Consider the following 26,496-nt stretch of genomic DNA (forward strand, 5'->3'; position numbering starts at 1 on the left):
CGTGAGTTTCTGACCCAAAACAAGGTGTTAACGCTTCCCCAACCCCCCTATAGTCTTGACCTGGCCCCGGCAGACTTTTTTTTGTTCCCCCGGATCAAGGCACCCTTGAAAGGAACTCGTTTCTCATCGATACAAGAGATTCAAGCCGTGACCGAGGCCCTAAAAGAGGTTCTGGAAAACGCATTCCAGGACGCGTATCGTTCATGGCAGGGCCGCTGGCAAAAATGTGCAGAAGCCCAAGGGCAGTGCTTTGAAGAATTTTGAGAGTTTGTAAAAATTGGTTCAATAAATTTCTTTAAAAAAACACACCATGTATGAGTCAACGGTCGCGGGGTGTTGTCGCTTCTCTAGCACTCCTACGCAGGATCCCTCATTCATGGACGCGCTCCGCGGTCTTCTTCTGCAGCATAACTTGTTTACAGAAGGAGGCTTGTCAACAAACTTAACCTAACCCAATATGACCAGTTTAAGTAATTTATGTAACCTATGTTTTACAATCTTTTTTTATTTGTAACTTTTTCATAAACAATGACTATCAGCTGCAACCTTCTGAAGTTGACAGCATATGTATGTACATATTTGCCTCTATCTTCAGCGTAAGTCAGATACACAGTTTAGAACTTACTTATAAGACGCAAAATTTTGCAAGGGATCGTCTAATTTTCTGTTACGGAAAGTATCGATGTTACATAAGGATTTATCAAATGATTCGTACGTTTGGGATCATTTTTTCAATCATTCTCACTGTATACAGCGAATCATATGCATTTTCATGCCTACCAGTGGATAGAGGAGTTTGGAACTGCTCCCCAGGAAACACCTCAGGCTTCCTTGTGAAAACCATTGGAAATAACATTCATGTAAACATAAGTATAAATACTAAATTATACACTTTTCCAAAATTGTATATTAAATAGCAAAAAATTACAATTCCTGAATCGATACAACAGTAAGGAAGGGAAATGGAGGTTCTGCCAGGGTCGGGATTACTTTAACGAAAAAAAGTCTCCAAATTTAACATGGTCATTTTAACATTCTACAATATTAGGGTTTGAAATACCAATATCACTGACACGTAGGTTTGGATGTATGTAGAAGTATATTTCCGAAATACTGACGACTAAACAGCTCTGTTACTAGATTCCTTGAGTGCATTGAAAAAGGTATTACAGAGTATTTATAGCCATTAGATGTGTATCGATTTTGTTCGTAGAATAAGTTTGTTCATTGCTTTTCGTATACAAGGTGTCTCACAACTAGTGCAAGTTCCGGAAATTGGGGGTAGCTAACGTGATTCTGAACAAGATTTCCCTTTGCAAAAATGGGGTTTGAAGCTTCGTTTTTGTGTTATTTAAGGAAAAACACGAACCAATCAGAGCGCAAGGTGGAAACAGATCAAAGTGAAGTTTTCGTACGATGATTCTCCTTCGCGTTGACTTTGAGTTTCGGAAAGTTCTAGCGCGCTACCAAATAAAAAGCATTTTATAGGCAACAAAGCTGTTCTCTCGCTTCACGGAAGTCGCGAACTACGCTTAAACGTGCAGCACCAACATAGAGATAGACACACAGCTTACGTAACAGCTTCCATATATCAGAGTAGTCGGTATTTCACTATGCAAAATTTTATTCAAACCAGAATGTAACGTGTGACACCTTTCGTTCCAATCCTGACAGAGCCCGTGTTTTATCATATATTTCTATAACACTTATAATAACACTGTTCAGTTCAAATTACTAAGATTAATATTATCCGTTTCAATAAAAAAACAATTTCAATTATTTAGATTAAATGTCAAAATTATCCGCAATGGCCCCCATTCTACTTGTTCAACTTATTCCTGAGAAAGCACATAAAGGTGATGGAAATATCGGAATGCGGTCTGCCAATGAACTCGAGCATAAGTAAACTTTCGAGTAAATTCAACGGGAAGAACATTTATAATTTACAGCTGCATAATTGGAGCGGTGCCATCGTCAGAAACCATTTGATAGAGTTTCCGAACCTGGAAAGGTTCACGCTATCAAGCAACGATCTTACAAATTTGAGCACCGACCTATTCGGAGGTGTACCACAGCTTTCTCATTTTTCTTTGAAACATAATAAAGCCTGTTTACCTTTGGGATTCTTTAATAATACACGACAACTCCGAAGACTTCACTTAAGTGGTAGCATGATGAACCTCAAGCCGGGCATATTTGATCCGTTGACGGAATTGCGCGTGCTGAGCTTGCGGATAAACAATTTCACAGATAAACAACTGAAACCTGGTATATTTGATAAACTCGTGTCTTTGACGCGTCTGGAGTTGAAGTCGAGTAATTTAAACACTTTGCCGGAGAACATTTTCGCAAAACTGGAAAGTCTACAACGGCTAAAGTTAAGGAATAACAGTTTTATCTCGTTTCCAGAAGGTATACTAACGCATAATTCTCGTCTACTCGGCATTGAATTGTCACATAATACCAGAAACATATCTCTGCCCCAAAAGTTTTTCGCAAATTTGATACGTGTGAAGGCTATAGGTTTGAATCACAACGGTTGGAGCACGATACCTGAAGACCTGTTTTGGGGTTTAATATCGTTACATTATATTGATCTAGAAAAAAATTATTTTGAGACGCTACCTAAACGTCTTTTTGAAGGACTACAACAATTGTCTTACCTAAGTCTAAATTCCAATAGATTAATTACACTACCAGATAGAATTTTTTCCGATACGACTAACTTAAGGTTTCTGAATTTATCAAAGAATTGTCTTACTTCCATATCCAGGTAAGTTTATGATCGTACGTTTACTTATCATTTCTAATGCTTATTTCGACTGGTTTTTGGAAGACATATGAATCGGTTAAAAGTACAATATGGAATTTTAACACATTAAACTAGTTAAAGTTAATGTTTTTGATATTATGATTTTGAATTACCAGTAAGATGAAGTTCCTTATTGTACGTCGAATGTCTCTTGTGCATGTGTATTGCCGACCTGTATAGTGTTTATAGACTTTATAATTACATTATTCTAGAAGTTGTTCATGCTATTTCGGTCGGTGACAATCAAATTTAAGAAGTAATACTATAGTACTCCGCAAAGAAGATATAGGATGTAAATAAACAAAATCGATGTTCAATTTCGACTAGATTTCATTCCATGTACCTTCATTCATTTTAACACTAGCAAAACAGATTCGTAGAGATCAGTTGAAATATGCGCATATGGTTCAGTTAGGAAACTTCTAATTCTCGAGTAATGGAGGTAGTTACACCATTTCAGGTAAAAGAGTTACTGAACAACTCTGCAGCAATTAGCTGCATACATTTCCAATGTATGAGATTTGTAAAGAATAAGATTGTCTGCATCCGATGACTATCGCACGGCCGCGTTCTAGAACTTTGATATAGAATGACACTTATTGCATTTCGATCTGTAAAAATATGTCTAAATATAATAGTTTAACAATATTTTGAATATACAATCAGTTATACCGCATGTATTATATTAAGTATACGCAGTTTAGAAACAACCTCAGGTACAATAGCGTAAATATACAAACTCTGACAAAAATATAGTTTTGAGAAATTCGTACATCTCATGAAAGAAAGATTTCCTGGCGGATCGATATATGCTAGATGCACAACCTATTCGAAGCACAAAATTAGAAGGCTAATCAAGGTATAGAAATGTTCCGCTTACAATTAGTACTCACGATCAGTTCATCAAAAACAAAGTATTAAACGAAACAGTGCAAAATGAAGTCATGTTATTACATAATAAATAGGCATAAGGAAACTTGTAACTGAGAATATAGACGAATATGAGAAGTTGTTTTTTAATTTTAAATTACTTTTACATTAATTTATAATCGTATACAATACATATACATAGTGTTTCATTTTCAATTCGTTAAATAGTGTCAGAATATTCTATTACAGTAATTATTCGATTTATGCAAATCTTTTGGGTTTGAACTTTTACGCTTATCTACTAGTCCCATTTGATTGATGGTTTACCGATTGCAGAACAGAACAGCTAGCAAAACTTACGTACATCGTACAGGTCCTATATTGATAAAGGCTTTACCGAATATGGATAAGAACAGCGAGAGGAGGCCAAACATAAATAAACAGTAACATATCGGTGAGACAAATGTATTGCAAAAATAAAACCTTTTTAACCGACTTCGAAAAAGGAGGAGGTTACTCAATTCGATCAGTATATTTTTTTCGATCAGAAAAACCTTTGAGAAAGGTTGAGAAATCAGAAACCTTGAGAAATCAGAATGAAACCTTTTGCATCTGGTAGGTTCTGACTCACTATTGATACCATTATCAAAAAATTTTTCATTTTTTAATTGCAAAGTATTGTTATTGCAAAACAACCGGCAACTTTTGAAATAAACTTTTCTCGATTTTAGTGCGCTTTTAATATCTTATCACGGACATGATTCTGAACAATTTTGTTCCTATACAAATTTCGCGGAAAGCTTTAGTTTTCGAGATATTAGCGAAAAATTGTTGAAAAGTTTTGAAATCAACTTTGGACGATTTTAATGTCCTTTTAATATGTTATCAGGGGCACGATTCTGAACAACTTTTTCCTTATCCGCAATTAAGGGGAAGCTTTAGTTTTCGAGTTATTAGCGAAAAGCTATTGTTACTAAATATTGAATTCTACGTATGCCTCCGTGTCTCTGGTGGTGTATGAGTCAACATGCAGTCGCCGATTTTCTACTGTTTCTACAAACACGTCTTGTCGGCCGATAAAAAGCGTGAAATAAAATAATTTTAAGAAAAAAAAAATACGCCGACTTCGAAATGCACTAAAAAGTATAAAATAATTTCTATTTCATTCAATCATACAATTACATAACAGATATGAATAAAACCTATTTACTCGTTAGGTAGAATATTAAATACATTTCAACCTTTTCGGAGGCGGCGCATAAATAAAAGATTTTCTTGAACATGTCAACCTTTGGACAGCCGAACATAGGCAAAGCTTGTATAGCTATTTCTTTTTTCTATACATATAACTCGACAGCACGCCGCGAAGTAGGTATTAGTGCGTATAGATAATAACTACAGTATTCACTCCGTAAATGTTACTTTTGCCGGTCTCGATTGTAACATTTACGGTAGAGGTCCTACATTCTTTGTAGTGTGCCGAACGTAGAAAGAGACAGCCATACAAAAGACAAAGAGGAATAGAGTTTCGAGCGTTCGGCAAACATAAAAGACTCGTGCGTATTCTGTCTTTTAAATTTAAAAATTAAAATTCTTTATTTTTGGTTTTTCGTCAAAGGAACTTTTACCATCGTATTTGTCTCGTTTTTCTGATTAAAATGACACCAAACACGATATGATTACGATCGTAATTACTTATGTAACAAGCCATAAAAGTTTGGGATGTAACATTTACGGTAGAGGTGCGAATTCCTTCTAAAGGCTTGCTATACAAGTAATTATGATTTTAATTACAGTGGATATTCTATATAAGCAAATCTTTCGGGAGTGAGGTTTTGCGTATATCGTACAGGTCCTACATTGATTGATGTCTTGCCGAACGTAGAAAAGGACAGAAGAGAAAAATATCACGGTCGCCGTTTGCGTATATCGTAAAGGTGCTACATTTCGAGCGAAGGAGACTGAACGTAAACAAACAGTGACCTACTAGAAGGACACTCCTAATACAAGAATAAAACTTTTTTATTTTTGACTTTTTCGTTACCAAACTTTTACCAATTAATTCTTGACATTTTTCCGATTAAAATGAGACCAAACATGACATACTTCGGGACATATTTACTTGTAATTTCAAGTGTTGCGCGTACATCGATGATTTTACTCTAATAAGATATTGCAAGTAAATATAACTCAAATTATGTCGTGTTTGATCTCATTTTAGTCAGGAAAATGTCACGAATATGATGGAGAAAGTTATATAAAAAAATGAATGAAAAATAAAAAAATTACCAATGCTTCAGTATTGCAAACAATCGAACAGACTTTTGATCTTTGCCGACTGCCACGATCGTAGCGTCTCTTTCTTTTTGACTCGCTACCCTCATCGACGTGAGAAACTTTTATAGTCAATTAAACCAGTAAATAAAGTCCAAATTATACCGTGTTTGGTCTCATTTTAATCGGAAAAATGTCAAGAATTAATTGGTAAAAGTTTGATAACGAAAAAGTCAAAAATAAAAAAGTTTTATATTTGCATTGGTATTGTCTCACGGATACACTAATACCCGGGTCACGTTACATTTCCCGGCGAGCGAACCTCGGGCGTCTCGAGGGGTCTTCCCCCCAGTGGTGGGGATAACATTTTTGCTTATATCGGAAAGGACATTTTTGCTTATATGGAATGAACACTGTATACCGTGTTTGGTACCATTTTAATCAGAAAAACGAGACGAATACGATAATCAAAGCTTCATTGATGAAACCCCAAAAATAAAGAATTTTGATTTTTGAATTTAAAAGACAGAAGACGCACGAGTGTTTCATGTTTGCCGAATGCGTCAACCTTCTGCTTCTCTTTCTTTTCCATTCGCCGTCCTCTTTTATGTTAAAAACTTTAATCACTCGTTACACACACAATTGTTAACGTAATTATATCATGTTTGGTGTCATTTTAATCAGGAAATCTAGACAAATACAACAGTAAAAGTTTCATGAAAAAATAGTAAGAAATAAGAAAGTTATAATCTTTTCCTTTGCTTGCATTAGTATGTGTCTCACCAATATTCGATCCTCGTCGTTTCGGCGACCGATCGTGTTTCATTCATGACTGATTTCGAGGGGGATCCCTCCAGTAGTGAGGATACAATTTTAACATTTACGGTAGAGATCTTTTTAACATTTACGGAGTGAATACTGTATAGTCTATCTAGATTCATAGAGTATGCGACGGAAAGACTCGTTCGCGTATATACTATAAAGATAGGACCCATCTGCCGCAAATTTGGTAATTCCCGCGTCGTGGGCTCCGTTTATAGGCTCTTAGATCCATGGCTTCCACATGCGAACGAAGTCGTTTCAATTTTATTTATATCAGAAACGTTGCGAAATGAAGATACAGTCATTACATTTACGTATATTACCAGATATATCTATAATGGTTCGTGTTCTTTCTCAGGATTTATTAATTTCCAATACGCTATACCACAATCAACTCGTTATTGGCAGCAACATTTACTGAGGTATTTTTACTGAGTAAATAGGTTTCATTCATATCTGTTACGTAATTGTATGATTGAATGAAATAGAAATTATTTTATACTTTTTAGTGCATTTCGAAGTGGATGTATTTTTTTTCTTAAAATTATTTTATTCGAAGTCGGTTAAAAAATGAGAAAAATTTATTGGTAAAAGTTGGATGATGAAAAACTAAAAAATAAGGAGTTTTATATTTGCACATGTACAGTTTTAGAAATATACCTCAACTCGAAACATCAGTTACATTTCTCGCCGAGCGAGCTTTGCACGTTTCGAGGGGTCTTACTCTCCAAGTGGTGGGGATAATATTTTTGCTTCTATCGAATAATTACTGTATTAAAGATAAGAACAAATGTTACAATAAAACGAATTCATAAGTAATTTAATTATGTAGTTATAGCGAAAATGCAATAATTAAAAATACGTAGTTGTGAAAATGAACTCTACTATGTCTGCTGCTATCAACACATATTTGTAGGGGACATTTAATGAAATTGTGCCAAGAGTTTTTTGCAAATAGTTCAGAAACTAATCCTGATTGGTGATTATATATGTATAAAAGACTGATTCTATAATGTATTAAAAAATCATCAAAATAAGAGAGGTCGTGCGTTTTCGAAATCATTGTCCAATTATTGTTATATATTATTGTAATTTATATGATCTTAGAAATGTTATTAAGTATTGTAAGGAACAAAAAATTCATTTTACGGAGTAATAACATAATTCAGAGAAAAAATATTTCATATTGAACCTCTTAAGATGTTTCATTCAAAAGATGTTCTTCAGGTTTTTAAAAGTATGTACTGTGCTATCAAAATAAGTATTAATAACGTCCAAGTTAAATTACATAGACTTCATAATATTTGATACGTATTCACAAAAAAAAAACAGAGTTAATGCATCTATTCTTGTTCTGTATGATACCAACTGATTCCCGTGTAACAGCTCAGGCTACTAACTTTTCTTCAACATTGATTTATAATTGGTTTATGTTACAATACTCCAATAACATGACTCGATACATTTGGCATGTACCTCGTGTGAAAAGAATACACTCCATTTACTCGGCATTAAGATATCTTTTCATTTTCAAAATTTATACTGCTTCTGCCAAATTTCTTCTGTTAAAAATTACAGGGATCTGTTTAGCAATTTGAAATCGTTGGAAGTATTGGATTTGTCACATAATCGATTGCAAGAAATTGAAGATACTAGTTTTAATTCCCTGAAGAATTTAAAGATCGCTGATTTATCCTATAATTAGCTTACATTGTCGTCTTCGATCAAAAATGAATATGGCAACAAATCACCTTTTCACAATTGCATCTCTCTCAGTAAATTAAATTTGAGCAACAATAATATATCATACATATTCGAAGATTGGGTTAAGAACCACCCACAGCTGCATATACTGGATCTGAGCTACAACAAAATATCTCACATATCAGTAAGTTAACCAAAAATTCCGTGCTCCACGAAAAAGTACAATTGAAAAGCTGTAATTATAAATCAATACAGTTACATAACTCGTATCTGTTTTATCAAAGAGTTATATTTGTTTGTAATTTTCCACAAATTGTTTCTGTTTCTTTTTCTATAATTTCAATATTAGCATTTTCTTAATTAATAGTTCGAAATAACAATAACAATATAAACAAAAGTTTTGTTTATTTCGGCCATATCTTCTTTAAATATTGTTTAAAAAAATGAGCTATGTCCGAATATATTTAATCGCACGTTAAGCATTGTTTGTGAACGTGTCGAAATTACTGGACCATTGAATTAAATAGTAGAATGAGAATGTAAAGTGTACTAATAGTCAATGATGCCCACACAATCTCCACTTAAGTAGGCTTATTCATTCAAACAAATTTAAATAAGAATATTTAATACATACTAAATAAATAAGACAGCGACCATAAATGGTATATTCATCACATTTGTTTAACCCTTTCGCGCCGAGCGCCGCGCCGCATATACGCGGCATCCACGCCACGACTTTTGGGTACGAGCGTTCTGTTCTGTGACGGTACTTCGGCGGACGGGCCTGCCGTAGCGAAAGGGTTAATTATAATCTCTAAATAACTTCTTTATTGTATGACTTTATTTCAGGTTGAAGATCTACAATTTGTATCGGACTACATTACTGTATATCTCCAACATAATAAAATACAGCACATTTATATGACTCGGGCAGAAGAAATAGCGAAATATCAAAATAAAGCACGTGCCGTAAACATATTCGTTGGCAGCAATCCTATAATATGCGACTGCAATCTATACGATTTTGTCCGCTACTTGGAGGGAAAAATGCATCCTTACGTTCGAAATTACTTCATTATAAACCCAGGACATGATTCAATTTGTTATGGACCGGAACAGATGTATAATGTGTCTGAGTATACTTTCAAATCAAAGTCTTCCAAATATTTAAACTCGAAATCACATGTAAAACAGTGCATTTGTAGAGGAAATGAAATGGACGGAATATTTGTGGTTGATTGTGCCTCTAAAGATTTAGCATTATCACATAAAAAATTATTGATTCCAGATCTGGTACGTAAGACATATTATTTTCTTAAGCAATTAAAATTTCTCCATTTCTCATAAATAGTTTTATTGAATTTAGTTCTATTGAATGTCATTTGAAAATAATAAAACATTGCTTCAATGTAACATAAAACTGATACAACTAGAATATTTGCATATAAAATATACATTATCAAAAGTCCTTAAAATATTTTATTTAAAAATTCTTTAGCTTCATGTGATGAACAAGAATCTGATATCCACATGCTTTGAGTTGAATGGAATATTATCATAACTGACGACATTTTATTTGAACAACAATTTTCACAGTATTCAACTTATTGTCATAAACGGTCGCTCCCTTTCATCCTGTAAAGATTTTAATTTTCCTCTGTAGTCCTTAAAAAACTAAGTAACACATTTTAGTTTGTTATATCAAGAAATACTTGATTGTAGAGAGTGCAACTTATTCTCAAAGATTTACTATCTGACACAAATAATTGGAATTCTTTATGAAAAATTGAATTTTCTTTAATTTGATTTACACGATTTTACGTACAAAAATTTACGATTTCAATTTACACGGTTTTCTAAGGAACCTATCTTCAGTGTAAATCGGCGAATAGGTGCAATTTCAAAAAAAATTTCAAGGCTTTTATAAGAGTTTGAAAAATGTATTGATGATTTTAATATATGCAAATTAATTTGAAATTCATTTTAATGCTTTATCTAGTAGTAGACGCATTACTTCAAGAAAGAAATCTATGGTGGCGGTATATTTTTTCTATTTACTAACTGTTGAACACCCTCGCGTTTCAGAGCGTGACAGTTAAGAAAAGTCTATGTTTTTGTTTGTTAAAACTGCGAGAAAAGGAGGTATAGCCGTTAGCCGGTTTATGGCAAGCACATGTTTACGTCTATGGATCTCCAAATTCTTTTTTTAAATAAAGTAGTATAAAAAATTTAATATAATATGATTTCCAGAATATTATGTATAGAAATCAGCCGTGCACCGAACGGAAGATATAAAATGTACATATAATGACAGTAATATTTTTTCTACGAGCGAAATTAAAAATTCCAATTTATCTGTATTTTTTCTTTGGACACATAGTTTACGTACGCGAAATTTGATAAGAATAGTTGAACATTTTATTTAAAAAATTTGCAAAATAATGTTAATTTTTAACATATTTTTTAAACAAACAAATTTTTCAAAAATCCACTTACCCACATTATGGGCCTTTTAAAACAGAAAAATTTACATTCCGAATTTTTTGTCTAGGCCTAATAGTTCCCGAGATATTTCCGAAAATAGTTTTTTCGACCACAACTCTAAGGGTTATTTTTACCACTTTAAAGTGGATATTCGTCTATAAAAAGGATGTGTGTGAAATATTTTTTCGAGTTCTCTAACGTATAAGAATTTCATAAAAATCGGTGTGAATGAATTGGGTGATGTCACTTGTACGACCGGTCCGGGCAAAACTTGATAGACAAAAGGGTTTTCGGTGACCCGTATTTGGAGATATAACGTTATTCACGGCAATCTGTGCGTAATAAGTTTCTTATTGTTAGTCGCGGCAAAGGTCTAAGTTCGCGTCCAAACATACTCCCCCCGTTGCGAGTGAAGCGAGCAATGTCATTGTGTGTTGATGAGTAGTGTGGTGTGTGTTATAAGTATAAATAGTTTGTTACAAAATGGTACAATTATTTTAAATATTCTTGATTAATGGACCTAATTGAGTTGTGTTGCATTTCACGATGCCGTTGGCGGTCTTGACCGTGACAACTCAGACTTCTGCATCACCACCGGGATGTATCTCCGTTACTCTGCCCAACCTCTATCGCATGCAGGGCCGATTTCTGTCCATCAGGATGACGATTGCGTCGATCTTTAGCTGCCCACTATATTTGAGCCATTTCTGGCGCCTTCGTAGTTCATTTAGGTATTTCTGATACCACCGTTCCCAGAAGACTTAACGAGCCTTAGTGATAACTTTCCAGGAAGTCAGTCGATTTTCTGGAACTAAAAGATTATCTTCTGGTAGCATCGTGAGCGGAGATTAACTAATATGTGCGCAGGTGTTAATGCGATAGGGTCATTTGGGTCTGACGAAATAGGGCATAACGGTCGTGAATTTGAAATTGCTTCGATTTCTATTGCTAACGTATTGACTTCATAAAATATAAACAGGCGTTCGCGTACAACGCGTTTGGAATGATGTTCATATAACTTGATCGCGGCCTTCCAAATGCCTCCAAAGTGGGGTGTTGACGGTGAATTGAAATGCCACCTCATGTTTTTGATTGTTGCAAACTAGGTTACGCATTCTTTAAATTCTGATGATCCGAATAAGGCGTATAATTCGCCGAGATGATTACTCGTGCCTACAAAATTTGTGCCGTTATCGGAGTATATGTGAACAGATATAGTTCGACGCCCAATGATATGTCTGAAGAAACCGAGAAAACCTTCGATCGTGAGATCGCTCACAATTTCTATATGTATTGCTTTAACGGACGTGCAAATAAAAACACATCCGTATGCCTTTATGTTATTTCTATTCCTACGTTTTTTCTCCGTAATGAAGAGCGGACCGAAAAAATCGACATCCGTGTGAGCGAAAACTGCTGCTTGTTCGACAAAAGTTTTAAGACTGTCGGAAATTTTTTGAGCCATTATAAAACTATCCTAGTGTTGGGAAACTGGGTTTGAATTAGGATGGTTTACCTTTAAAATAGTTAATTTATTGTGACACAACTTAATCCTAGTCTAGTTCCAAACTTTATCCAAAAATCAAACACAGCCAAGTCGTTGAAGTACCAGATGGAATCTAACGAAAAAATGGATGAAGAGCCTACGAGCAGGGTTTTTGCAGAAATACTATTGGCTAATTATTATACGAAGGTGGAGGAAAAGAAACAGGGATTGGGTAGAAAAATGAGGGAAAGTGGATTTCTGGAAGTGTAAATTTATGAATACTTGAACGGTCTAGGACTGGTGACAGGAAAGGGCCTAAAATTAAGGAAACGGCATGGTAGAAAATAATGTTTTGAACACATGGTTGGGATCTTTAACACTATAATCCGACAAAAAATTACGCGATTAATTGAGAAGTTAAAGGCAGCCCGTGTCGCTCTGTAGAGTCAAGCGAGTGTTTGACCCTCTTTATTACAGGAACGTATGTACAAACACGCGCCATATCCTGTTTTACTCGCGGCGCAAAGTCCGTGAATTTGAATGTTACACGCTTTTTCGATAATAAGTTTCCACTCAACCGATAAATTATTAATAAGAGGGAGTTGATTTGAAAACGAAGTCCATTTCGTATATAACGCTTGTGGTACCGGTTTATCCCAATCGAGCTTCGTTTTCCAGCATTCCTGCATGAAAGTCTTTACGTTTCCCTGCCATTACGGCGTTATCCTGACCGATATCTTGCTTGAACGTGAGCATTCGAAACGAGGTTTCACGAATAAATGTGTAACATGGATTTAACGTGGGAAGGACGCGTAAATTCAGAATTTCTTTGCATTTTTGGCGGATTTCACTCGGCAGTGCCCTTTCCAGTACGCAAATAATTAAACCCGGATCCGGATCGACTCCCAAAAACTTCAACATGCTAATATGTTGACGAACCTCATCGATTAATTTTGCCGCTTAGAGGTTGCCTTGGTCACTGAATTTATATCATTAATGGGGTCGTAATGTTTCGATCATTTTCTTCTTATTCAGTAATTTTGCTTTTTGCGAGTTTAAAATAATCCAAACCATCCCAAAAATGAAACTAATATTTTTTCATAATCCTCATAATATATTGTCGTAATCCCGTTGAATAAAAATACTCGAAATTGAACAAATCTTCCTTTTAATATAAAAAATTAAGTTTAACCCCTTGCCGTGCCATTTATTTATGAGGTGCGTCAGTCAAGACTAACCATTCAGGACTATAACATTAAAACGAACAAAGAAAATTAAAATGTTCTAAGTATTTTATATTCAGAGATCCTTGACAACGCAAATTATAGTTGGATCTAAAATTCAAGTTGAAGAGTATTCAAAATTTGAGTAACATTAATCACATTTGAGTTGTGAATGCATCACGAGTGAGACTCGTCAAAGCACGGCAAGGGGTTAACAAAGCAAAATTGAACAGAAAAACACTCTTAACAGTGAATAAATGAATTAATTAAAGATTAAACGTATTAAAGATTAACGGAATGCTCAATACAAATGCCAAACTGAAACTAAAAGACAAAGAATCGAGGAGGTGCGTGTTCGTGCATGAACAGCGCACCTCACTTACTTTTTCTGACGAAATTTCTAGAAGGAATAAAAGGCTATTTTTATGAATTTTGTACAAGTATCTGACAATTTATACACTTAGCAAAGTATTAGAACCATGCTGATTTCGATCGAACTTACAATGCATCGTCAAGTATTGTAATAATAATGGATTTGGCGGTTCAGTTAGCTAGTGGAAGGGCTACGAAATATGAAGGAGAGGGAGAGGGCGTTCCGTCCGGGACCTGCTAGTGGACTTATCAGTAAAGTAACCTAGCAGGCCTAGGAACCTATCTTGTCTTAGACGCGGGGATCTATGAAAGGGATGGACAGAAACTATTTGTATGAATAGGAAGACTCGTCGAGTACTAGCGAGAAAATCAAATCTCGGTCTAATACGCCGTTTAGTCGCGATGAGCGTAGAAAAGAAACCGCCACAATGAAAATAAAGCGTACAATTAAGAGATATCAATAACAAAAAATAAGTAAAAGCAAAATAAGAATTCAGAAACTGAGTCGTTAATAATGAAAAACATATAAAATTTATATTAAAACTGTGTCCATATTGCTGACAGTTCTATTGCAATAAGTGAACAGTAGAGTAATACATCACGCTCTAAAAATTCCTCACTGATAAAAACTAAATTAAGCATCTTTCTTAATATTATGTTTTTGTTCAACTCCTTATAATAGTCAAACTGGAAATCAGTAATCATACTGTCAGTTAGCCCGTTAAAATTTTTCTCCTGTTTAGATGCCGTGTCACAAGCAGCAACAATCAACTTTTGACTTCTTTAATCACTCATTCAAGCACGTGTGCTATCTGTCAATGAACTGGAGCCTAGGAGACTACGCGAGTCCATATGGCAGACAGGAAGTGAAAAAGTTGCTGTTCAAACCGTTTGGTAATTTGAGCACCATCCTAACCAGGAATCATTTGAAAGGTTTCCCACATTTACAGAAGATAATTCTATCAAGCAATGGTATAACGCACCTTAGTAGTGACATTTTCGCGGATGTACCTCACCTTGTTATTCTCGATTTACGGAATAACAATGTACGTTTAACTCCAAGGATTTTCGATAACACTCCAACACTCAAAGTGCTAAAACTGAGTAACAACTCAATTAGTGGAATTGAATCCGGTATATTCGATCCTCTGACGAAGCTGCAGACATTGAACTTTTCATTGAATAACTTGACGCAGCTTGAGTCCGGTATATTCGACAAACTCATTTCTTTGACATCTTTAGACCTCAGTTCCAACAATTTAAACTCTTTGCCAGAAAACATTTTTGCAAAGATAGAAAATATGGAAGTGCTGAAATTAGATAACAACAGCTTTAACTCATTACCGACACAATTACTGAGGCAGAACACTAAACTGAAACGTATAACTTTATGCAATAATAGAAATAATATTACTCTACCAGAAACATTTTTCGGAAATCTGACGCAACTTAAAGAGCTAAAATTAGAATATAACGGTTGGATCACGTTGCCGAAAAATATATTTTGGAGTCTTGGATCATTAGAAAAACTCACTTTGGGGAGAAATGATTTGCTGTCACTGGATGAAAGTGTTTTTTACAAATTACACCAGTTGTTGGAGCTGGACCTGAGTTACAATAAACTGACTACGCTACCACATGAAATTTTCTTCCGAACGAACGAATTGATACACCTAAATTTGGAAGGGAACCGCATTACTTCTCTCAGTGGGTAAGTTTGTTATTAAATGCCTGCTATAATTTAAGTTCGTTCGTCCGTATACTATGTATATTTCGTACTAAAAAATAATTTAGATTCAAAATATATGGTTTCAATGGTGTCGCAACTTGATATAAATGCATAGTTTTTTTAATGAATAGGTGCTGAAAAGTCATGTAGGTGACATACTTTTACTTCAAATGGAATTATACATATATTTTCGAATGCATTAATTGATGTTGCTTATTATTATCTACAAAATTATATTAAGTTATTTCTACCAAAACGTTACTTGCATGTGATGGGTCTTTTGGAACAATTGATGTATAAACCCAACTGTCTGTATATGTATGAACACATAGTGTGCAGATAATTTGTGTCTCTTGGCTGAAATTTATCACCCTATAATAATTATCGCTAAAAACAACAAATTCGAAAAACACGTATCCCCTATTTTAATCCATAGTTTACATACATAAAGTTGCAAAAAATAGTTCAACATTTAGTACAAAAATTTAAACAAAAATTATAAATTCAAAATATTTGTACGGTGGCACAGCACACCGTATAACATAGGGTCACGATACCTATGACCTCATATACATTGAGAGTCAAAAAAGACAATAATAAAATATACTTTACCACCACACTATAAACCAAGACCAAAACCATCCCTCCTAATCCAAGACCGCGGCCTGTTACAGACCCATAATAAAATTTCTGGGCAAACCCAAAAAATACCATTCCCTCATCATCCCTACTGTCAGTTTCCTTCCTATTGTAGTTATTTGGGTAAAGAAAAACAGTCCGGTTTAAAGAAAAATAGTATTTAATAATATATGTAGATATATTGAGAACAAAAAGAACAAAACTGACATGTTCACGAGTTTGTAGTTTGTAACCGTCTAACGAAACTTCTAATATAATTGAATATGAACAAAAGAATATAGCACTCATCCTGTCTAACGACGCGTACAGACACGCTGAAAACTATAACGGGTTGTAACGACTCTGGAACATAGGTTCAGATAGTTACTAGCGCTAGGAAGGTAAAGAGCGGCTTTTACCAACTAAACGACTCGTTTTGGAAAATAACTAAATCTAAAGATTGTGGGATTCGTGTGGTGTGCGGTTAAGGAGTGAAATCCACAGGTCAATATCTTTCAACAATAAGGTTTATTCAATAAAATAATGAAGATGATGGATTTAACAAATAACAAGTAACAAATAACAACAAAATATGAAAAGTATACTGGTTTGATCAAAAGAAACTAAATAGATTTTGATATAATATTAATAATAGAAATAATAGAACTTGGTAAATTAAACAGTACGTAATAGATAATTGTGAATCTAACTAAATGACTCTCGCTAGTTAATACTTTATATTATATCGTACCTAAGTCTGATTTCGGATAAAGCTAACTTCGCTTTTATGTAATTAACTGAATTCGATATTCTATAAGATTTGATTCTTGGTTTCGAACGCTATCGCAATGACAAAGTTTATCTTGATTAATACGTTTGTAGTTTATATAATGAATTATTCTTTTATGAAATTAATAATATTAGCGCGTTATAGTCTACCGCAGCGAGGAACACGACCTAAGTGTGATTCTCTAAGTGTACCTAAATACGCTTTCACAAAGTTAGACAGATTAATGATTTTATCTGATATCTAACGCGCTGTAGTTGACTACTGAGATTACGCTGATGACAGAACAATATTCTTTTATTAATTCAAAATTCCAAGATTTGTCTGAATCTAAATGAATTATTTCCTCGGAACAGTTACTCTTTTAATCTGACTCGACAACTAATTGTCCATGACCCTTTTTGTCAAAACGAACACTGACAGCCAAAACCAGATCGCTTAATTGGGGAGCCTGCGTTAGCTAGCTACTAGAACGACCCAACGATACAGGAAAAGGGTGAACAGTATAAGTTCAACAGGGTAGCAAATCAATTGATTCTAATTATAAAATCGTGATTGCTGAATTGCCACCCAAAAGACACGGGCTTCAGAGACCAAGCTGCTCAAATGGGGAGCCTGCGTTAGCTAGCTACTAGAACGACCCACGACCAAGTATCCAAATGGCGTATACCCGCTTTACCAGTCAAGTATTAAGAATCGTTGCGGCTCTTCACAGCGAAAACTGTTCCGGTTATACTTATCTGAAGACTTCTAGCTTGCTCGACTTCGAAAACTTCTGCGATTTTGGCGAGCTTCGCTCGGCCTTTTATACTCGCCAGCCTGGCAAATTCTCGGAAAACCCCCATAACGTCGAAATATATAATTATCGTATAAATTCGTAATTAGACATTAATTGTACAAACGAACGATTTAGTTACATTATTAATATCGCATTCTACATAATGGTTTATATTCCTGATATAAAAATAGTAATTTAATAGTGTTTTAATGAAAATTGCATTTTCTATCTCTTTCTATGTACTACGCACGACTTCTATACGGATCGGAGCTAAATGTATAAGCATACAATGCTTCTAGAATATTCCATTGAATAATATTATAATTTACAATATATACTGCGATAAACTAACGTTTGACTTTAGTTCCGGATAACATAATATTAGTACGCTTGATATATATTGACTGATCCGTTTAACTAATAGTTTTTAATAACAAATAACGTCCTAATTGTAAAATGTATTTCTATCCCTCTCTAAGATAACGCAAGAATTCCAAGAAATTCGGGGCTAGCTTCGCGGCACGTAAACACATAGCATTACGGAATTTTCCATGTAGAATTATACATTTATTACCGACAGTTTGCTGAATATGTAGAATTCATATATTCATTATACATTCATAATGAATGTATGTAGAATTATATATTTATTACCGACAGTTTGCTGAATTCTTATGATACTCGATTTGCCTAATGTCGCGGTCGGTAAGGGAGAAATACAGTCGATAATTTAAGAAATGACACTGCAATAAAAGTTTGAAAATTCTTCAGGGATGTTACAGGGTGTTGAGTTTTTCTTCAACACTTCCTCCACTTCTTTCTTTCACCTTTGCTAATTTCCAGGATTCCTAACCCAATCACAACCCAAAATTTCCCTCTTTTTGCATGGCGCCTTCCTACTTTTCCTACCATTCTACCATAGACGCTTATTCCAAAAGTTTTCCTTTTTTGAGAAAAGCCGAAGCAAAAACAGAACAAATTAAACTACCAACGTAAACACATTTGTAAGAGTTAGTATCAAGAACTAGGTTAAAATAAATTAAGTGTTGAGTTTTTTAACAATCATCATTCCTTTGCACCAATCCAAATTCGTCCTCACGACATTAAGTTGCCGTCGAGCTCAGCGATCAAGTAGTAACTCGATTCATTTTTATTTTATCACGCGATTCCACAATGGTACATTATTTAAACAAATAAAGTATATTAAAATTTTTTACGTACGAAAATTCCCTATATAAAGATGAACAATTTAAGAAAAAGCTTCCAATTTTTTCCTTTCATTCCGGAAATATTCCCAAAAGTATGATTTCAGCCTTTAACTTTGAGGGCTATTTTCACCCCTTCAATGTAAATGATGGCCGATAAAAAAATACGTGTCAAATATTTTCTTGAGAACTATCTTTCACATAAATTTCATTAAAATTGGTGTATCTCGATTCGATATGTTTCCGCGTAAGCTACGTTTTCCTTGTTTTACGTCCTTTTCACTTATTGTTTAATTACGGTCTGGGGCCTGCGAGTACTCCTAGTATACAGGGTGTTCGGCTACTGGTGGACATAATTTTAGGGGGTGATAGCTGGGGTGATTCTGAACAACTTTTTCCTTTACTAAAATGCTGGTTAAAGCTTAGTTTTTGAATTATTAATGAAAAACACTGACCAATCAGAGCGCGAGAATAGCGCGCGCTCAGATGCGAGAGCGACGGGTGCAAGCGTGACGGTTGACCCTGGTCATGAACAAACAAATCGCGCGATATCGGTAACATAGTTACCATCATCGGTAATACGTCAGCCGGTACGTAGTTATAAAATTCACAACTACATATTTGTTCAAGGAACGGTCAAGGATCGCTCCAGAAATTCCCAGAACGTTCTTATAATCATGTTTTGTTTTTAACCGACTTCGAAAAAGGAGGAGGTTACTCAATTCGATCAGTATATTTTTTTTTTTTTATTATTTTCTATGTGTGCCCGCCGATTACGCCTAACTGGATGAACCGATCGGAACGAAACCTTTTGCATCTGGTAGGTTCTGACTCCCCATTGGTACCATTATCAAAAAATTTTTCATTTTTTAATTGCAAAGTATTGTTATTGCAAAAAAACCGGCAACTTTTGAAATAAACTTTTCTCGATTTTAGTGCGCTTTTAATATCTTATCACGAACATGATTCTGAACAATTTTGTTCATATACAAATTTCGCGGAAAGCTTTAGTTTTCGAGTTATTAGCGAAAAACTATTGTTACTAATGCAGTATTCACTCCGTAAATGTTACTTTTACCGGTCTCGATTGTAAGTACATTTTCGGTAGAGGTCCTACATTCTTTGTAGTGTGCCGAACGTAGAAAGAGACAGCCATACAAAAGACAAAGAGGGATAGAGTTTCGAGCGTTCGGCAAACATGAAAGACTCGTGCGTGTTGTGTCTTTTAAATTTAAACATTAAAATTCTTTATTTTTGGTTTTTCGTCAATGGAACTTTTACCATCGTATTTGTTTCGTTTTTCTGATTAAAATGACACCAAACACGATATGATTACGATCGTAATTACTTATGTAACAAGCCATAAAAGTTTGGGATGTAACATTTACGGTAGAGGTGCGAATTCCTTCTAAAGGCTTGCTATACAAGTAATAATTATTTTAATTATACCGTGTTTGGTATCATTTTAATCAGAAAAACGAGACGAATACGATAATCAAAGCTTCATTGATGAAACCCCAAAAATAAAGAATTTTGATTTTTGAATTTAAAAGACAGAAGACACACGAGTGTTTCATGTTTGCCGAACGCGTCAACCTTCTGCTTCTCTTTCTTTTCTATTCGCCGTCCTCTTTTATGTTAAAAACTTCAATCACTCGTTACACACACAATTGTTAACGTAATTATATCATGTTTGGTGTCATTTTAATCAGGAAATCTAGACAAATACAACAGTAAAAGTTTCGTGAAAAAATAGTAAAAAATAAGAAGGTTACAATCTTTTCCTTTGCTTGCGTTAGGATGTGTCTCACCGATATTCGATCCCCGTCGTTTCGGCGACCGATCGTGTTTCATTCTTGACTGATTTCGAGGGGGATCCCCCAGTAGTGGGGATACAATTTTAACATTTATGGTAGAGATCTTTTTAACATTTACGGAGTGAATACTGTATATTGAATTCTACGTATGCCTCCGTGCCTCTGGTGGTGTATGAGTCAACATGCAATCGCCGATTTTATTTACCCATTTGACAACAATTAATAAAAAAAAAAAATTGAAAAACGAATATCCATGTTATCTTTTACTTAATTATGTTCATGGCATTTACGCGGACAAAAAAAAGCCCGGAAGAACTGTCTCACAGTATCCTATAAAATTCTCCCCATTCCACTAAAAAGCGTGAAATAAAATAATTTTAAGAAAAAAAATACACCGATTTCGAAATGCACTAAAAAGTATAAAATAATTTCTATTTCATTCAATCATACAATTACGTCACAGATATGAATGAAACCTATTTACTCGTTAGGTAGTGTATTAAATACATTTCAACCTTTTCGGAGGCGGCGCAAAATTAAAAATACCTCAGTAAACGTTGCTGACAATAACCAGTTGATTGTGGTATGGCGTATTGGAAATTAATAAATCCTGAGGAAGAATACGAACCATTATAGATATATCTGGTAATATACGTAAATGTAACGACTGCATCTTCATTTTGCAACGTTTCTGATATAAATGAAATTGAATCGACTTCGCTCGCATGTGGAAGCCATGGATCTAAGAACCTATAAACGGAGCCCACGACGCGGGAATTACCAAATTTGCGGCAGATGGGCTCTATCTTTATAGTATATGCGGCGATCGTATATTCTATGAATCTAGATAGACCATAGTTACATTCTATACGCACTAACACCTACTTCGCGGCGTGCTGTCGAGTTATATGTATAGGAAAAAATATAGCTATACAAGCTTTGCCTATGTTCGGCTGTCCAAAGGTTGACATGTTCAAGAAAATCTTTTAATTTTGCGCCGCCTCCGAAAAGGTTGAAATGTATTTAATATACTACCTAACGGGTAAATAGGTTTCATTCATATCTGTTACGTAATTGTATGATTGAATAAAATAGAAATTACTTCATTAGGAAATAGAAATTATTTTAGACTTTTTAGTGCATTTCGAAGTCGACGTATTTTTTTTCTTAAAATTATTTTATTAAAACTGTGATCTTGAAGAGGAATTTGCAAAATAATAATTTATTTCTTTTTCAATTCTCATCATTGAAAAATTATTACTCAAACAAATGAAAGTGAATTTTAAAAAATAGACCCATATATTAAATAGTTGGAGAGTTAAGAATTCACGCGTATAACATAATTAATAACATAATTTAGTATTTCGATTTTACTTACTATAAATTTATCTTACTGTGAAAATTACAGGACCCTGTTTAAAAACTTAAATTCATTGAGAGTTTTAAATATGGGACGAAATCAAATACAAGTATTTGAAGATATAATTCCTATTCTTCGCGAGTGGTTGCGGGCAAGTCGCCTTGAACTATACGGACTATTTCCACACTTTAAATCGGCCAAAACATTTGATGACAACGTGCATTACTGGTATTTGCACGGTATACCTTTGCGTGTATTGAATCTCAGTTACAACAACATACCACAGATATCGGTAAGTTATCAAAGAAAAAATAATTAAATAACTAAAATAACTATTTTATAATTAAAGTATAAGAATAAAAATAAGAATAAGAATAATTTAAGAATAATTCAAATAACTACTTTACTAAATAATTCGGTAAGATATAATGCTTATCAAACGTTAAAATTAAATAAATGATATTGTAGGATAAGATTGTTCATTGCAGGATAACTACTTATGTTTCACGGTACATATTAGAAATCGCGTTTCCTACAGCTTCTTTAGAAAATTTAGATTTACGACTTTGTTTTTTTCACGAAGGCAGCTAGCAATTTGTACACTGGACTAACATTTGGCCTGCACGTTGCTAGCGCGTTCATGGCATGCAAGTACCAGAGCTGTTTTTGAGAGTCTTTTTGTATTTTTTAGATTTACGATTTCTATGTCTAAGTTCTCTCGACGGTCTCAACAGCTAATTGCCAGTGCCATAAACGTGAATTTCCTGAGGGTCCGAGGACAGGGCCCAGGAGATATAAACCAGGTCCCCTTGTTGACAACCCAACGGAAATTCTGTCTTACGTCCGATTTCTCTTTACACCCCCATCGCGCTAAGGGCGCACGGGGTAGGGTGGTGTCCTTTTTTAAGCATTACTATTGGCAAACAGCAAGGCCAATCAGGACAGTTTCCCCATTTTTCCATTTTCCATAGTTTTCCTTCTTCGGGACAAGTCTGGAAGGAACACTCGCAAACATACTTTTAACAGTAAAGATCTCGCAAACATTTTTTCTAACAGTAAAGAACTCGAAAACATACTATCGAACAGTAAAGATCTCCGAATATTGATCACACAGTAAAGATCAATCTCCGCACAATCTACAGTTATACTTAGAACATTTTTTACATTACGCAGACTTTACAATCTTAACAGTTTCACTTTAACATTCACGAATCCGGTAATACAGTACAACACAGACATTTTTGTTATTTAGTTTAAGTGCTTTGAATATTAAACCATCATTTAAAAGATAACAGTGTACCCTCATTAACAATCAACCAACTCTACCGCCGTAAAAAGCCGTAGAGTCGCGCGTACGAAATCTTGAGAATTTTCGGTAATTTTGATCGTGCGCGTAACAACTTAAGAAGGACACTGAGGAATTTCTGAACCAAAAAATAATACATTTATTCATATAAACGTACATAGGCTCTTACAAAATCAAAACCACAAAGTTTCAAATCAAATTTACGAATTTCTAAGTTTCATGTTAAATAATCATAGAAGAATTTACGGATTATAGCTTTTGGTGCTCGGACTTCATTAAAGGTGTCCGGTAGCTTGTAGATCGTTGGTAGCTTCTCGTCCCAGGTTGTATGATTTGTTCCCATGTAGATATCCAGTTGAGCCTTCAAGTCGCGGTTTTTGCGTTCTACCGGATTTACTTCAGGGTGGTATACTGATGTGAAGTTCTGTTGGATGTCGAAACAATGTGTGACCTACTGCATGACGCCGCTAATAAATTGTGTTCCATTTTCTGCCATCCTTTTTTAGTATCAAAACAATAGTAGTAGCCTAGGGTGATTCACATTCTTCTATAATGTCCCTCTCCAGCATCTTCTGAACTTCTTTCTGGAGTTGATCACGTTTCGCAGATGGTACGCGATGAGGAGGTACTGAAATTGCTGCGTGGTCTTTAGTTTCTTTATGGTCGACTGCTTCTACCGCGAATGATCTCATTGCACGAAATAACAGTCCATATTTTGAAGCAGCTACTGCTGCTGTACTTTTTCTTTCGGTGCTGATGTTCGATACTTCGCCTTCTCTGATTTCTTCTATTTCGATCGCATTGATCTCTAGTCAAACCATTTTCTCAAAGGATCGAAGACATTTATCGAACAATTTGTTGAAGCCAGGCCATTCGGTTGGAGCTTTTTCGATGAAAATTTGCATCGGCTCCTCTGGGGTGCTTTCGAGGTATAGTTCGAGGGTGGCGTGATCATCTTGTATCGGGCTTAATAACGATGACGACGATTTCGCCAGTTCTTAGATTTCCTCCCGATCCATTGCGTTAGTCACTTTCTGCTTCCTTTTCTGTCCCTTGTCCGAAGTTATTTCCCCAATTTCCGATTCTTCAATAAACTCAAAGTTAGTCTCCGGTATATCAACGAATTTCTAGCTTTGCTGTGCGATATTCCAAACAATTCTGGCATTACCGATGAAATCCATCCCCAGCAGATTCCGGTTATGTTTGATTTCTAGAAACTCGATAAAGGTAGATTTCATCGTACGCTCTTGTAGGCGAATGTTTAATTCGGTCTTTAAAACATTCCATATGCGTGGATGCTTGTCCACTAGCACAATTTGCATCTTCTTGTATTTGAGTTTGATGCCCTTCTTCTTAAGCAAGTCATACAAATTTTGATTTGCTATGGAGCATTTTGTACAAGTGTCCAGGAATGCATGACCCTACTCGCCAACAATAGATAACTGAACGGTGAGGGAGCACGGCTGGCTGTCGTGGCGAGCGCACGTGTTCGGGGGTCGCTCCGCGATAAAGTTCAATTTTGGTGGGAAAAAGTGGTTAAAGTGTGATAAATAATGTTGTGAAGTGAGGGGAGACCGTGGGGGAAGTGAGCGGTGAAGTTTTGTAAAAATCGGTGGTGAAATAATAAATCTATAAATAAAAATCGAAATTTCGGTAATGGCGACCTCCACGCGACGCGAGGGAAAGCATGGGGTGCAAACCCATGAGTAATCGAAAGCGAGGAAACGAGTGTTCGGACCGACCGCGGAATAAAATAAATATGTGCGCGACTTAAATACGATTATTTTTATATATCGCGAGTGAAAATAGTGCAATTTAAGGGTGAAAGTTGCCCTCGAAGAAGGACTTGCGCGAACACGTGGTCGTGCGACATGTAGAAGTTGCGAGAGAAAGTCGCAGAAATTAAATTAATTAATTAATAATGTAAATGTCATGTAAGACGTGGTGGAATTTTCCTGCGACGAAACCGGCAGGACTGCAGGCAGGGCATGGACAGCGTCAATTGTCACCCCCACCCCCGTCTGTAGGACTGAGACGTACGCTGCAGGGCTAGCGGGACAGGACAGGCCCGCAGAGTTAGTAAAACGTTCCGAACGTCCACACGTCTTAATAAATTGCATTTTCCATCAGGAATAGACTGCGTACAGCTTATTCAAACCTCAGTGCATTCATTCCTTAGCGCATCCTTTTGATTCGTGTTTTCGTGTTCTAACATATCAGAAGTGGGATTACCACGTGTTCGGTGTTGCGTGTGTGGGTAACACGTGCTACGGGAATATACCTGGCGAACAAAGTGCGAGACTGTGAAAGCCGTACGTGCTATTATATACATATATATTTCTAAATAGTGCATGTAGTGAACATGAGTGAGCTGAGGGAGCATAGAAGCCGTACGCGGTACGATTCGTGTGTGACGGAACGTGAACGTTCGAGGGAGCGTGTGCGCTCAAGGGACGATTCGCGCGATTCGGGTGGTGCACGCTCGGGAGAAAACTCCGAACGAGTGCGTAGGACAAGTGTGCGGGGAGATTCGCGTGAATCTTCGCAAGATTCGCGTGGGTCTTCGCGAGATTCGCGGGGCCGTTCGAAAAAACGATCGCGAAAGGGAAAGGAGACGAAAAATCATGGCAGAGCGGATCGCCGTCGTTCAGAGAGGCGATCGCGGGATAGGTCCTCCCGAAGGGAGAGGCGAGGACGTTCGCGAGAATCGTCGCGAGGAAGATCGCGGTCACCATCGGCGTCGCGGAGGTCCTCTACGAGGGAGAGTGCGACGGTGGAAGCGCTGCTTCAGACGGTGCAGAAATTGCAAGAGGAACTGTGCAATGCGCGGTATAGGCTGGCAGCGCAGG

General features: G+C 35.7%; 2 protein-coding genes across 2 annotated transcripts in view; both read left to right on the forward strand.

The window, feature by feature from the left end:
- Positions 1 to 686: 686 nt before the first annotated feature.
- Positions 687 to 8,497, forward strand: LOC100878117 (uncharacterized). Its single transcript, XM_076539942.1, has 3 exons — positions 687 to 860; positions 1,785 to 2,773; positions 8,357 to 8,497. Exons 1-3 carry the CDS (start codon positions 705 to 707, stop codon positions 8,481 to 8,483), a joined length of 1,272 nt encoding a protein of 423 aa, XP_076396057.1. The 5' UTR covers positions 687 to 704; the 3' UTR covers positions 8,484 to 8,497.
- LOC143263919 (uncharacterized) overlaps positions 8,497 to 26,496 on the forward strand; it is a 29,890-nt gene continuing 11,890 nt past the window's right edge. Inside the window, exons 1-4 of the mRNA XM_076539941.1 lie at positions 8,497 to 8,666; positions 9,332 to 9,775; positions 14,791 to 15,758; positions 22,390 to 22,633. Of these exons, the coding sequence (XP_076396056.1) occupies positions 9,404 to 9,775; positions 14,791 to 15,758; positions 22,390 to 22,633 (1,584 nt within the window). The 5' untranslated portion in view covers positions 8,497 to 8,666; positions 9,332 to 9,403. The remainder of the gene's footprint in view (positions 8,667 to 9,331; positions 9,776 to 14,790; positions 15,759 to 22,389; positions 22,634 to 26,496) is intronic.

This window comes from Megachile rotundata, chromosome 15 (genome assembly GCF_050947335.1).
Source record: "Megachile rotundata isolate GNS110a chromosome 15, iyMegRotu1, whole genome shotgun sequence".
NCBI lineage: Eukaryota > Metazoa > Arthropoda > Insecta > Hymenoptera > Megachilidae > Megachile > Megachile rotundata.

Coding starts and splice junctions, on each gene's coding strand:
- LOC100878117 (XM_076539942.1), top strand. CDS start 705: ATGATTCGTACGTTTGGGATCATTTTTTCAATCATTCTCACTGTATAC. Junction 861..1,784: donor CCATTGGAAATAACATTCAT/GTAAACATAAGT, acceptor TCAATTATTTAG/ATTAAATGTCAAAATTATCC. Junction 2,774..8,356: donor TGTCTTACTTCCATATCCAG/GTAAGTTTATGA, acceptor TAAAAATTACAG/GGATCTGTTTAGCAATTTGA.